General features: G+C 34.2%; 1 protein-coding gene across 2 annotated transcripts; it reads left to right on the forward strand.

Moving 5' to 3' along the window:
- The first annotated feature begins 3,992 nt into the window (after positions 1 to 3,992).
- Positions 3,993 to 13,476, forward strand: LOC133681788 (histidine kinase 2). Of its 2 annotated transcripts, XM_062104933.1 has the most exons (14): positions 3,993 to 5,023; positions 5,514 to 5,777; positions 6,591 to 7,070; positions 7,334 to 7,609; positions 8,561 to 8,727; positions 8,852 to 9,064; positions 9,144 to 9,330; positions 9,474 to 9,525; positions 9,612 to 9,841; positions 9,950 to 10,048; positions 10,276 to 10,943; positions 11,204 to 11,710; positions 11,829 to 12,266; positions 12,750 to 13,476. In XM_062104933.1, the coding sequence occupies exons 1-13, from the start codon at positions 4,622 to 4,624 to the stop codon at positions 12,067 to 12,069; spliced, it is 3,786 nt and encodes a 1,261-aa protein (XP_061960917.1). In that variant the 5' UTR covers positions 3,993 to 4,621; the 3' UTR covers positions 12,070 to 12,266; positions 12,750 to 13,476. The 2 variants fall into 2 exon arrangements, with proteins under 2 accessions (XP_061960917.1, XP_061960918.1); XM_062104934.1 differs by lacking the exons at positions 3,993 to 5,023; positions 5,514 to 5,777 and having other exon boundaries at positions 6,755 to 6,822; positions 6,978 to 7,070.
- The last annotated feature ends 433 nt before the right edge of the window (positions 13,477 to 13,909 follow it).

Genomic DNA, 13,909 nt, shown 5'->3' on the forward strand with positions numbered 1-13,909 from the left:
AGCACCCCCTCCCCTCCCAAGTACAACATCACCATATTTCTTCACCTAGCTAGCTGCCTGCATTCATACATATCATTGATAAATTACTATATATATATATATATATATATATATATATATATATATATATATGTATGTATGTATGTATGTATGTATGTATGTATGTATGTATGTATGTATATATATGTATGTATGTATGTATGTATATATATGTATGTATGTATGTATGTATGGCGAGCAAGAGAGGAAAAGAGGAATAGTTGAGGCTATATTAGTTTTCTAGAATTTATTTTTTAAAAAGTCATAGATTTACTGATTATATTAAATTTGGTCCTCAAACTTTTGATTGCTATATATTTTGTTTTGAATATTTATTTTTTAATTTCATCTTTTAAAATTAAATTTTTATATTAACTTTAATTCTTATTTTTATCATTGTTATTTATTTATTATTATTTTTTATTAACATGTTTGTGTGTGTACAAGAGAGGAGGAAAGGAGACATAGTTGAGTTACAAAGTACAAATTAATTAACATGTTTTCATATATAGTGATGCTGGACTTTATTTACAGCATTTTCTCGAACACACTTCTAGTAAAGATTTGGCAGCTGGATTTATGAGATTCATTCATTCAATGTGTGCATGCAATTCTTTATCAATACAATTTTTTCAAGAAAAAAAAAAGAAGAAGGAAGAATATGTAGTGAAATTAACTTTAGATACTTTACCTGTTAATTTTAGCTGTGATACGGAGATAAATATTTAGAGCATGTTTGATATGTGATAGTGATTGTTTTTTAAAGTGTTTTTCATTTAGAAATGCATTGAAATAATTTTTTTTAAGAAAATATTCTTGACATTAATATATTAAAATAATTTAAAAATATCTTTAATACGTAAAAACAAACAACATTTAACATCTTTTATTGCTTGCAATTGGGAACATGAGTGAAAGAAATAATTTTTAAAAATAAAATGTACATAATAATATGTCCGTATCATTTAATTTTGTTTTCTTACCTCAACTTCAAAGACTTGAACTAATGATTAAAGATTTTTTTCTTATTCTTAACTTTTTGGATTCAAATTAATTTTAGGATTAATTAACATCCAACACAATTTATTTATTAAATTATTCTAAACACATCAAATTAAACAAAGGAAGTCCTCTGATCTTAATTAATTTGTAAATTAGTAATTCGATGATGATATCTCTAATTAATTAGTGTGTGTGTCTATATTAAAAAAAAAAAACCTTTCAATGAATGACCTCACCAATGGGTGCGTTCACTAGCTAGCGTTTGAAGCAAATCAACCCTTATTATCCATAATATAAAAATATGTTCCAATTATGGTCAAACTAATCATGGCATATAATATAAAGTTTATTAGATTAATGCCCTTGCTTTAACTAGAGATTTCTAATTAAATTAATTAATGGTGGGTGAGGTATATAGCCGACATATATTGTCACCGGCCGGTGTGTCCATCCATCATCTATTATAGCAATAATAATGCTAATTAAAATAATAATAATTAACACTAACTTAATTATTCAGTACCCATATCGATACACAAGCAAGACTCCAAAAATATAATCTCGTGGTATTAATTGGAAATTAATTTTGTTATCAGGCTCGGAAGGAAGGAATAATATTAGCTGGCTGTTTTCTTTGAATAAATAGACCAAGTAGCTACTATTATTTATTAGTTCACACAACAATTAATATTCTCAAAACTCCAAGTTGGTTTCGGAGTAAGTGGCGATTTTTTATTTTTATTTTCTCTGTTGACATTTGTAAAAATAAATAAATAAATAAACAACTATGCGGTGGGAAATATTTTTCAGATTGTAGGAATTTTTAATTTAAAAGTATTTTGAAAAATATTTAGAGATTATTTGGTATTGTAGTAATTTTTATTATTTATCCAACCATAAAGAAGAAACCGCAGCTTACTTGAATGATTTTTAATTTTTGCACTGACCTGGTGTTTAATTGCATTTCAAACTTTAATTTTGTAGAAGATAAAATATTTTATTCTCATTTAAATAGATTTTTTTTCATTTATTTTACACATAAAAATAATTATTATAATAATTTTAACTAAACATATATTTTTTTTAAAAAAACTTATTTTTAAACATATACAGCTAAAAAATATTTCTCTTGATTCTATTTTTTTAAAACTACAACAACAAAAACTATTATAATACAAAAAACACTTGAAAATATACATTATGTTTGATATTATAATTAATAATGATTGTTTTTTTAAGTATTTTTTACCTGAAAATACATTGAAATAATATTTTTATTTATTTTTTATATAAATATATCAAACTAATTACAAAAAAAAATTTAAAAAATTAAATTTTTAGAAAAAAAGCTTTCTAATCACAAAACAAACGGGCATAAAAAAGGTGGAATAATAAAAATTGGAAGCAGAAGAATCAAACGAAGAAAGAATAAATGCGTCCTTGTGCTTTGGTAAACTAAATGAAAACTCTGTCTGCGAGAACTGGAAGCTCCTACTGTAATGTATTATACTTTTAAACACCTTTTTTCCAGCTCTCTCTCTCTCTCTCTCTCTCTCTCTGTTTTATAGCATGGCTCTTAACTCTTTATATATATTTAGGTATTGCAATTGCTTTAGAAAAATAAAAGAAATCGAGTTCAACAAGTTAATTTAATTTTAATTAGATAATAAAAAAATAAACAACAATAACAAACAAACAATTAAAAAAAACAATAAGAAAAAAAATTCATGAAGGCATAGAATTAGATAAAAAAATAAAAAAACAAGGATAAAATTATATATATATATTTGAATTGAAGGGTCCAGATTAAAAAAAAATAAAACTTTTACAAAATTACAAAAAAATCAAAATTAAAAGAAATGAGGCTGAAGTAGAAATATAAAAATCCAAGAAGACAAACATGCAATTTACAAAGAGAAAAAAGAAAAGAAGATAAAAAAAAGATAGGTCAATCAACAACAAACCATCCACTCTCCGATGACATGTGCTACACTAGAAGAAAAAAGACGCGGTCCAAAGAGATAGTAGAAGGGTAGTTTCCACCACCAAATCAAATTGCACGAATGCCACTCACATGCTAGCACGTTATGCGTTGATAACTTTTTAAAATTTAATATTAATTAATTTATATAAACATATCATGATACTCTCAATAACACACGAAAAACAACAATGAAAAAACCAACTTGAAAAGTAAAAAATACCCCTTAACCCGAGAATTTTTATTTATGAATTTAAGGACAATTAAGCAATCTCATTGTTTATAAAAAAAACTGGACTACCCCTACAAGCCAAATATTTTTTTTGGTGACCCTATAACCACTCAATCAAGACAAATATTATATAATGCAGGGATAAAATAGTTATTTTATTATTATAGTCCATAATAATATTTCTTTGGTGATACACTAAAGACACTGTTTAAACTTCTTTTATTTTTAATATATTTGTTATATAGAAGGAAACAAGAAACAAAAGAACCCGGCCCTTCCATCTTTTATTTAAACACTGAATAATGGAGGAGAAGTCACTTTCAACGCTTCTAAAAAGCAAAAGCAACACCCCCAAGCTGCTACCACCAAGAACTAATAAAATACATGGATAGTATTAAACTACAATCTGCATATTGGTTTAATTATAAAATTAAAAGTATTTATTTACACTGTAGTTTTATACGTATCTTTTTAAGAAATCTTTGTATTAAGAAACTATTTTCTCATGCATGACAGTTGCCATTGCCATTGGGGTAATGCAACCACCCTTGATTGTCCAATAACAGTGGTGATAAATCACTGCACATTATTTCTTTATAACGATGCATAATGTATTTTTGTTTGCTTTTTTTTTTTTCAAGTTTTCCCCCACATAGATGATGAGATAATGATGTAGCCACCCTAAATTTCAAAATGCTGGACAGCAAACTGAACATGAGAGAGAGAGAGAGAGAGAGAGAGAGAGACCCCACTGTCTGATCATTGATTCCAGTTGGGCTTACACAGAAACCAACCTCTTTTTTTTTTTTTTAACTCGATGAGGAGTTTTTCTTTGAAAAAGTAGTTTCTTTGTTTCATTCTTGTGTGTTGATGGATGGATGCTCCTACTAACTTTTGTGCTAATACACAGAGCTAGAAAGAAAGAGAGATGTAAGGAAGGAAACAGCTATGTTTTTTCTTACCTCATTAAACGATTCCCTTACAGCTTCCTAAATAATAACTGAGCTTTACCTCAGCTTCCTGTTTGCTATGATTAGTTTCTTCATTTAACTTCTCTCTCTCTCTCCCTCCCCCTCTCTCTCCCTCACAGACAACAAAAAAGAAAAGATAAAAGAAAAAAAGGTGCCTGTTTTGATTTGGATTTAATGCTCTTGCAGAAAAGAAACTTAGTATTGAACCATAAAGTGGAATATATCATAGATCAAAGAAGGTGGACCACTTTGTTTTTCCTTGCAAATTTTGCGCTCTAGCTCCTGCCTTCTAAGTGGGTTTTGTTTTGTAAAGTATAAAGGATTGATTTTGATGAGCTTTCCCAGGTGGATTCTTACAGTGTTTGAGTCTGTCATTGGGGAAAGGGGGTGATTTTGATGAGTTGTACTGGTGGTGGAGCTGGGGTTTTTGTCAAGTTTTCTAGGCTCTTTGTGAAGAGACACGGGTGGGAGTCGGAGAAAATGTCTATTAATTGCAAGCTTTCTGGTTCAAATGGCACATCACAGGAAAGTTTCAAGCTGAGGAAGTCAAAGGAGGTTTTGCATGAAACTAATTCTGCCAGGAAATGGAAGAGAAAGTTTCTGCTTCTCTGGTTTTTAGGTGTTGCTGTTACTATAGGGAACATTTGGCTTCTCTTCAGCTTTGATAGTGGGGAATTGGGAAGGAAAGGTCAGAGTCTAGATTCGTGTGAAGAAGGAGCTCAGGTCTTGCTTCGCCATTTCAATGTCAGCAAGAACCAGCTTCATGCTTTGGGTTCTTTGTTCTCTGATTCAGATCAGGTTCTTTGTTTATAGCTCTTTCACTATATATATACACTTTTGTTTTTGGTTTTAATCGTGTGCTAGAATTAGTGTCTGTTGATTGCTCCTGTTAACTAGTCTAAAAGCTCATTTCCTTGTTATTATTGAATTTGAAATTTATTCTTCTTTGATTAACTTGATGAACATACGAGTAAATTCTGCATTTCTGGAATTAAATTAGGACGCAAAAGGACTTGCTACTATACAAATTGTTAGATATGTATTTGTAGAGATTACATACATACAGATATCATGAGTCTTGTACCTTTTCATGCATGGACGGAAATATATGGCTATCTTATGCTGGGATAGGGAAACCAAATGACAATTTAAACACATCTTTTTAAGTATGAAATTAGCAGAAAAAATTGAAGGAATACTTTTTGGAAAAGTTGCTGGAGAAGTCTCTTGCATTTCAGAAATAGAATGCTTGGTTAAAAACTTATTTTCACTGGTCTGTGTATTGCAGGTAGCATCCCTTGATTGTACCAAGGAACCAGGACCGGAAATGCTAATAAATGATGGCATTGCCTGTGCACTGAAGGTACCATGTTCAAAGAAGCAGGAATTTCAACAGCACATCAGATGGGTCGCTGAAGATGTAGGGCCTAATGGAAAATGCCCGGTTCAAGATGAGAATGAATTCAGGAAGCTTAATCGATCATTGCTGGATGAGTCTGCATCATTTGTTTCACCATCTACAATTTCATCAATTTCACAGGATTTTGGAAAGGTAAAGCCTTGTTGCTGAAGCAGTTGTATATGTATGTCTCTTGCTTGAAAGTTTCAGAATTCTTGTTGTCAGTATTCAGTGTACTGAACTTTAGTGCATTTTGAGTATATTAAGCAAATTTTCACACACTGCATGCATTTCTAATACACAGACACAAAAAAAAAAACACCATGAAAGAGGGGAAAATATATGTGACTCTACTGAGTGGATAATCAAGAGGCTATGCTTTGTGTTATGTTGTGGGTTCTATGCTGCATCGCATCAAACTACTAACAATACGGCAATCCAGTAAAAAAAGTTCTTTTATATATTTTGGGTTTTCGATTTGTCTCTGAGTGTCTTGAATACACAAAGTTAGATAGTTCAGCAGAGTGTAATTGGCTCACCAGAATATCCACCAAGTGAAAGATGAAAATAAGATAAAAATAATTTCAATGTAAGAAATTTGTCAGATGTGCTTACAAAACTCTGTTGGAGGTTCTTTTATTGGATGCTTCAATCTATTTCAAGTTTGAAGCTTGTGCTTAGGTACTTTGGTGAAATTATCATAGCTGCATGACATGTTTTCAGTCTTCTGTTTGAGTTACTAACTGCACTGCCAGGATCATGCACTCAACTTTCTTCATTTCTACAGTAAGTATAAAGAGCTGGAAAGTAGTCTTTAGACTTGACAAAATTGATGCAAGAGAAATATGTATTTCATTACTCAAAGAAAATTGATTGGAGAAATCAAAAGCTTATTATACCTTTGAGTGATGCTACGTAGGTATTTGTCTCTTGGGCTATTTTGACTTTGGTCATAATATTTTGCAGAGAAGGGAAGTGGACTGTGCAGAAGATCATTGTAAACTTTTTTCATTTGATTTGGTAAAAGAATGCTGGTGGGTCCTTGTTGGCATGATAGTGAGCTGCATACTATTGGGTTATAACTTAAAATTTTGGAGGAAGCAAAATCAGAAGCTAGCTCAGCTGGAGCCAGTGCCTCAGCAGCGGCAACAATTGTTGCAGATGAATCAGCATCAACTATCCCATAGTCCTCCTAGAGGTGCTGGCAAGTGGAGGAAGAAACTTCTTATAATATTTGTCCTGCTTGGAGTGCTTGTATCTATTTGGTTGTTTTGGCACTTGCATGAAAAGATAATATCAAGGAGGGAAGAGACTCTTGCTAACATGTGTGATGAACGGGCACGAATGTTGCAGGACCAGTTCAATGTTAGCATGAACCATGTACATGCCTTGGCTATCCTTGTATCCACCTTTCACCATGGAAAAAATCCTTCTGCTATTGATCAGGTGATATTTGGCTTTCCATATTTGTTAATCTGTTCTAGGAATTGTGTATAAAAAATAATTGGGAATGAACTTGTACTAATTGCATTTCCTTCATTATATAAATCATGCAAAACCTCTATAACAACAAGATGCTATGTTAATGTCAAACTTATGCTCAGGGACTGGAGATTTTAACTGAAGAACTCAAATTGTTACCATATAGGAGTACCATGCAATGCTCGGAAGAAAAATGATCTTACCTTGAACTCTCTTTTATTTCACAGAAAACATTTGGTGAATATACCAAGAGAACAGATTTTGAGAGGCCACTTACTAGTGGTGTTGCTTATGCTCTAAAAGTTCCTCATTTAGAGAGGAAGCAATTTGAAGAGCAGCATGGATGGACAATTAAGAAAATGGGAACGGAGGACCAGACTCTAGTCCAAGACTGTATTCCAGATAAATTGGATCCTGCACCCATCCAGGATGAATATGCACCTGTGATTTTTTCTCAAGAAACAGTCTCTCATATTGTCTCAATTGACATGATGTCTGGAAAGGTGTGTTTCCATATAGTATACATAGCTTTGTCATTTCAGTTAATCTGTTTTCTTTTTATCCATCAAGTTCTTTTCCCGTGTATAAGCATGATTACAGTGCATGTACTTGATCATAATTTCTATTTGACTTCCTGTATTTTTATTTTTTCTACGAGTATCCAGACTTTTAAAGAAGGACAAATGAAGTGCTTTTGTTCCAAAAATACCCTTCTCAAGATTTGATTAAAAAAATTAAATAAATGTGTTGTGATATCTAATTTTCCTATTGCAAACCTTCCATTCATCAGGGCTTCTATATATTGTTTGGATGATAAATTAAAATTTTAAGTATGTTCAGTGTATGGTTCCAAGAATAGAACCTGTTGCTTACTCTTCTTCTGTTTGAGGAAAGCAATAAGGGTTGGATTAGAGCTGTTGATTCATATTTAGGTAAATCCTTAGAATTTTAGTGATTTTGGAACTATGAAGCTGCTTTTCTTAAACGGCTAGTTTTCACCTCTCATGCAATAGAGCCAAATTAGTTGATGCCAACCATACTAGCACCTGGGTAATAATAAATCTACACTGTTGCATTAATTTTTAATATAAAAAACTAATAAATGATTGAAGATGGTATTGAAGAAAGATGTGGCTCTACAACTCTGGATGGGTGTTATACTTTTGTTGCTTCTTTAGCTTGTATGTCAAGCATTTTTTTAAAGGAAAAATATTATATGGATTTTGGCAGACAATATAGGTTTCTGTTTATATTCAAAACCTTGTTCATCTTGCACAACTATCATTCCAGGTCAATATGAAGAGCATCTGCTAGTTGATAATTGAGATTCACACTGAATTTTATCATAATATATCAAGAGATACTAGTTCAGAAAAAAAAATATTTATATTAGAACATTTCTTCCATGTACCTATATGGAGTTTGTTCTAACAACAATTGCCATATTTATATAGGAAGACCGCGAGAACATCTTGCGAGCAAGGGCATCTGGAAAGGGAGTGTTGACATCTCCTTTCAAACTTTTGAAATCGAACCACCTGGGAGTTGTACTCACATTTGCTGTCTATAATACTGACCTCCCTGATGCTACACCAGAACAAAGAATTGATGCCACTGTTGGGTAATTCTTTCCTCTCCAAATATTCTTGGTTTCTTGCACATGGTATGGTGACTTCAAATATTGTCATATGGTACATTTCTTTGAGATGAACTTAACTTTTAATCTGGGCTCGCTTCTTATAAAGGTATCTTGGCGCATCTTATGATGTACCATCTCTAGTGGAGAAGCTTCTGCACCAACTTTCCAGCAAGCAAACAATTGTCGTGAATGTTTACGATACAACTAATGCAACCGCTCCCATTCTCATGTATGGTACTGATGTTACTGATACTGGCCTTTTGCATGTCAGTAGCCTTGACTTTGGTGATCCATTGCGGAAGCATGAAATGCATTGCAGGTTAGTTCTCTTAGTGACAAGGTTTAGATTATCACAAAGATGAGTGATCAAGAAATCTCCTCATTTCCATTGGGTACAGGTTCAAGCATAAACCTCCTTTACCCTGGCCAGCAATAAATGCATCAGTTGGGCTCCTTGTTATTACTCTGCTTGTTGGCCACATCTTTCATGCAGCCATTAATAGGATTGCAAAAGTTGAGGAGGACTATCGTGAGATGATGGAGCTCAAAGCTCGTGCTGAAGCTGCGGACGTGGCAAAATCTCAGGTACATTTCCTGGTCCTTTTGATGGGTTTCATCCTATAAATATGGCTTCTACTCCTTGCATCTTTATTTATCTTCTATTTGAAATACCACTACTTGAGAAGTTCTACATTCTTCCGGCAACTGAAGTATTCTCATCCTTGCAGTTTCTTGCAACTGTTTCCCATGAAATAAGGACCCCAATGAATGGTGTTTTAGGTAATTAGAAATGTGTTGTTTATACAATGCATATCCTGCCAATATGGAAAAATTAATATCTAAATGCTGCGTCCAACATGTTTTAGGTATGCTGCAAATGCTGATGGAGACTGATCTGGATGTAAACCAAATGGACTATGCCAACACTGCTCATACTAGCGGAAAGGATCTAATTGCACTGATTAATGAAGTTCTAGATCAGGCTAAGATAGAATCAGGCCGGCTAGAATTGGAAGCAGTTCCCTTTGATCTGCGTTCTGTTCTTGATAATGTTCTATCACTATTTTCAGGAAAATCCAATGAAAAAGGGATTGAGGTACATATATAGCAACTCTCTTTATTGCTCATTCTCTTCTCCTTTTCTTGGCATTGATATCATTTCTAACTCAAGCTTGTCTCCAATTGTTCTTTTGGGTGAGAGAAGTTGGCTGTTTTTGTTTCTGACCGGCTCCCTGAAGTTGTTATTGGTGACCCTGGACGGTTTCGGCAGATAATTACAAATCTTGTTGGAAATTCGATAAAGGTTGGTTTCAGCAAAATAATTATGGCTACATTTTTTGTTCAATATTCGAAATAATGTTTAATACGACTGCCATTGCTATAAGCTACATATCTAATTGTGGATGGTGTCAGATTGATGATTCATCACTATAACTAAAAGCTTTGTATATGCAGTTTTCTATTTGTATGTAACATCTTATTGGTTGTGCAAATTTGGTTCACTAATGTTTTCGACTGTTTTACCCTCAGTTTACACGCGACAAAGGGCATGTGTTTGTTTCTGTGCATCTGGCAGATGAAGTGAGAAGCCCTCTTGATGCCAGGGATGCAGTGCTTAAACAAGGCCTGGAGTTAGTTCAGGATACATCAAGCAAAGTTTATGACTCATTGAGTGGGTTTCCTGTTGTCAACCGATGGAAAAGTTGGGAGAAATTTAAAAAGTCAAGCTGCATAGATTCTATGGATGAACCTGAAATGATTAGACTACTAGTTACAGTTGAGGATACAGGAGTGGGAATACCAGAAGATGCACAGGGAAATATTTTCACGCCTTTTATGCAAGCTGACAGTTCCACTTCACGAAAATATGGTGGAACTGGAATAGGATTAAGCATTAGCAAATGTCTGGTGGATCTCATGGGTGGGGAGATTGGGTTTGTTAGTGAATGTGGCATTGGTAGTACCTTTTCATTTACTGTTTCTTTCAGAAAAGGAGAATCAACTTCTCTGGATACAAAGTGGCAGCCTTATGATCCAGCTGTTTTAGAGGTCCGAGGAGGGAGAGCCCTGGTAATTGATGAAAGAAGTGTCCGAGCTGAGGTCACAAAATATCACTTGCAGAGGTTGGGAATAACTGCAGATGTAGCTCCCAGTCTGAAGTCAGCATGTGCATATCTATCTAGTGGTTACTGCACAAGGTACATTCGATTTTATTAGCATAGTTGTGTGAAAATTTGAGGTTGGCTTGAATGTGATTAATGTTAAACTGTCATGAAAAAAAACTCTTTTTATCGCAAATGCCAATCCATGCTTGCAAAAATTGTCATCTTATCTCACAATTAGTGAAAAATTTGGAAGTTTATGAAAGAAAGTTACTACTTGATGAGTTTCAGAAAAACATTACTGTTATATGATATTCAATTTGATTTTCTGATATGCGCTTAATTCCTTTTAACAGTATTCCAGCAGATTTGCCTATAGTTCTTATTGACAAAGACGCTTGGGACAGAGAATCTGGCATTGCTTTCCATCATTTGCTGAAAATGCCCAAGAAAAATGACGGGACAGATATCCAGGTAGACCTTTCAAAGATTTTTCTCTTGGCTACCTCCATCAGCTCTGATGAACGCTTAGAGCTAAAAACCTCTGGTTTAGTAGATAATGTACTGGTGAAGCCTCTTCGGTTAAGTGTCTTAATCGCTTGCTTCCAAGAAGCTTTTGGAAGCGGTAAGAAGAGTGAAGTAAATAGGAAGAAACCACCAGCACTTCAGAATTTACTGAGAGGAAAACAAATTTTGGTGGTGGATGACAATTTGGTAAACAGAAGAGTGGCTGAGGGTGCTCTTAAAAAGCATGGAGCAATTGTTACCTGTGTGGAGAGTGGCAAGGCTGCTTTAGAAAAGCTTAAACCACCACACAGTTTTGACGCTTGCTTCATGGACTTCCAAATGCCTGAAATGGATGGGTAATCTCTCTGTTCTAATAGAATAATTATGTTTTTTGACTTTCTTTCTTTCATTGGAAATGTTCAGTCACGGATTCCTACATCCAAAAATGATTCATAGTCTGTAATCATCATGCAGCTTTGAAGCCACGCGTCAAATCCGGTCTATGGAGAGTCAGTTTAATGAGAAAATTGCATCTGGGAAAGCATCAATGGAGCTACTTGGAAATGTAGCATATTGGCACACACCAATATTGGCAATGACAGCTGATGTGATTCAGGCAACAAATGAAGAATGTCTAAAGTGTGGGATGGATGGTTATGTGTCAAAGCCATTTGAAGATGAGAAGCTTTACAATGCTGTGACACGGTTTTTTTAGTCTAGTTGATAGAGTGGATTGACATGCTAGAAGTTGCTTATATCTCTTCAGCATGCTGGCTGATCCATGTATTTTGGTTGACCCTAAATGCATTTGTTTGGCCAACTGGCAACAAGCCACTGCTATGAGGTCATGGAAGGAATGGTCGATGCCACATTCTTCTAATCTTTCCACCCCTCGTAATTTCTAGCCTCATGGTAAGTGTTTTCCAATGGTCATGCATATGTGCATCAAATTCCCAATGTCTTCATGAATAAAAGCTTTTCATCCATATCCTCAAATAAGGCTCCTCTCTTCTTTGAAACTCTTAAATAGATTTACTTTATGAGACCTTCAATGTTTGCAGAAACCTATCTTGTTCATACCGCATTATTCTTTGTTTCTTTTAAAGAATGTTTCTTTCGCAGTTCTTCTCAAAGGGATACATTATGCGTCAATGTGAAACTAGGTTAGGTAGTTGATATTTCTACAAACCATGCCCACTGCTGTTTAAATTGTCTAAGCTTATTGAAATTCTTGTTTGCACTGAATTTCCCATATACGATGCTATGAAATGCTCTCTGTAAAATTGAGAAATGTTAGAAGTGTCAGCAACCACAGAGTCATCACTGTATTTCTTGAATTTAAGTTCAACTTCTCATATAATAGGGGATGTGTAAAGAATAGTTATTTGTTTCCAGGAATCTGAGCTTGCGACAAACTTATGGGTTCAAGAATGCATGGATCTGGTGAGCGCAGTCAAGGTTCTTTGATCAGTTGTTGGCACCATTTCCCACTCTCTGATTGCTCCAAGATGACGATAGCTAAATGATGCTGGTGGCTTTTCTGCACATACTAGTTTTGTCTACTATTATTATATTCCCTTCTCAATTTTGTTTTCCAAATTCTTCATTCTTGAAGGCAGTTCATAAAATGTCACAATGCTGCATTCTTTGAACTCTAATGAGATGATCAATTCGTCTTTCTATCCTTGATGGATTTGTGCATAAGAACATGTGCAAGCTAATGAGGTTAGAATGTTGAATGAGCCATCTAATTAGGGTTGGGTACAGCATTATGACATTTTAATATTTATCTAAATATTCTCCCTCTAAGGAACAGCACAATAATAGCAGGCGATGAACATATGATGTGGTAAAGCCCCGGAGTGTACAGGAAACCGCAGTTACCATGAGGCTTTATAGGGAGCAGATTTTATTTTTTTTATTATTCTAGTGTGAATTTGTATTCATTCTGATTGGTTCCTATGGTCTTGCATGTAGATGAGAATGAGGTGCTGTGACTGTTGGTTATGTGTAAAGTAGGAGCTGTTTGTAACTCGTTCATTCATCGTTGTATCATAAAATGTAACATTGTATTGTATACGGTGTGAATATGAAGTTAACTAGATTCTTTTTTGGGGGCAAAGGTGTTGAACTAAATCTGATGCATCCTTGTTTTGATCCTTTTTTTTGTATTCATCAATGCATGCCCATGTTTTCGCCGTTATGGTGCCGTGTATAATACCTGCTGATATGCTCCATAATGCATTAGGAGTTGGGAAGGGCCGTTACCTTTGATACTCACCTGCAACCTGATTTGGTGAAGATGATGTGCAGCTAAAATGTGGTTGATAAATGTTAGGGAGAGACTGCTTGGAGAAATACATGGGCATTTGCCTTCACATTGGGCAAGAGATACCATTAATCATATTGATGGATACTGTTTACGATCCTAAAGCATAAGCTCCATCTTTGTACACAGTTACTTCATTTTCCCCACTTCTAATCATGCGAGACATGCCACTCACATGGACACCTTAGAACAGGACAAGCAAGGCACCTTTCATATTGCACTGGGC

Source organism: Populus nigra, chromosome 2, assembly GCF_951802175.1.
Source record: "Populus nigra chromosome 2, ddPopNigr1.1, whole genome shotgun sequence".
Classification (NCBI taxonomy): Eukaryota; Viridiplantae; Streptophyta; class Magnoliopsida; order Malpighiales; family Salicaceae; genus Populus; species Populus nigra.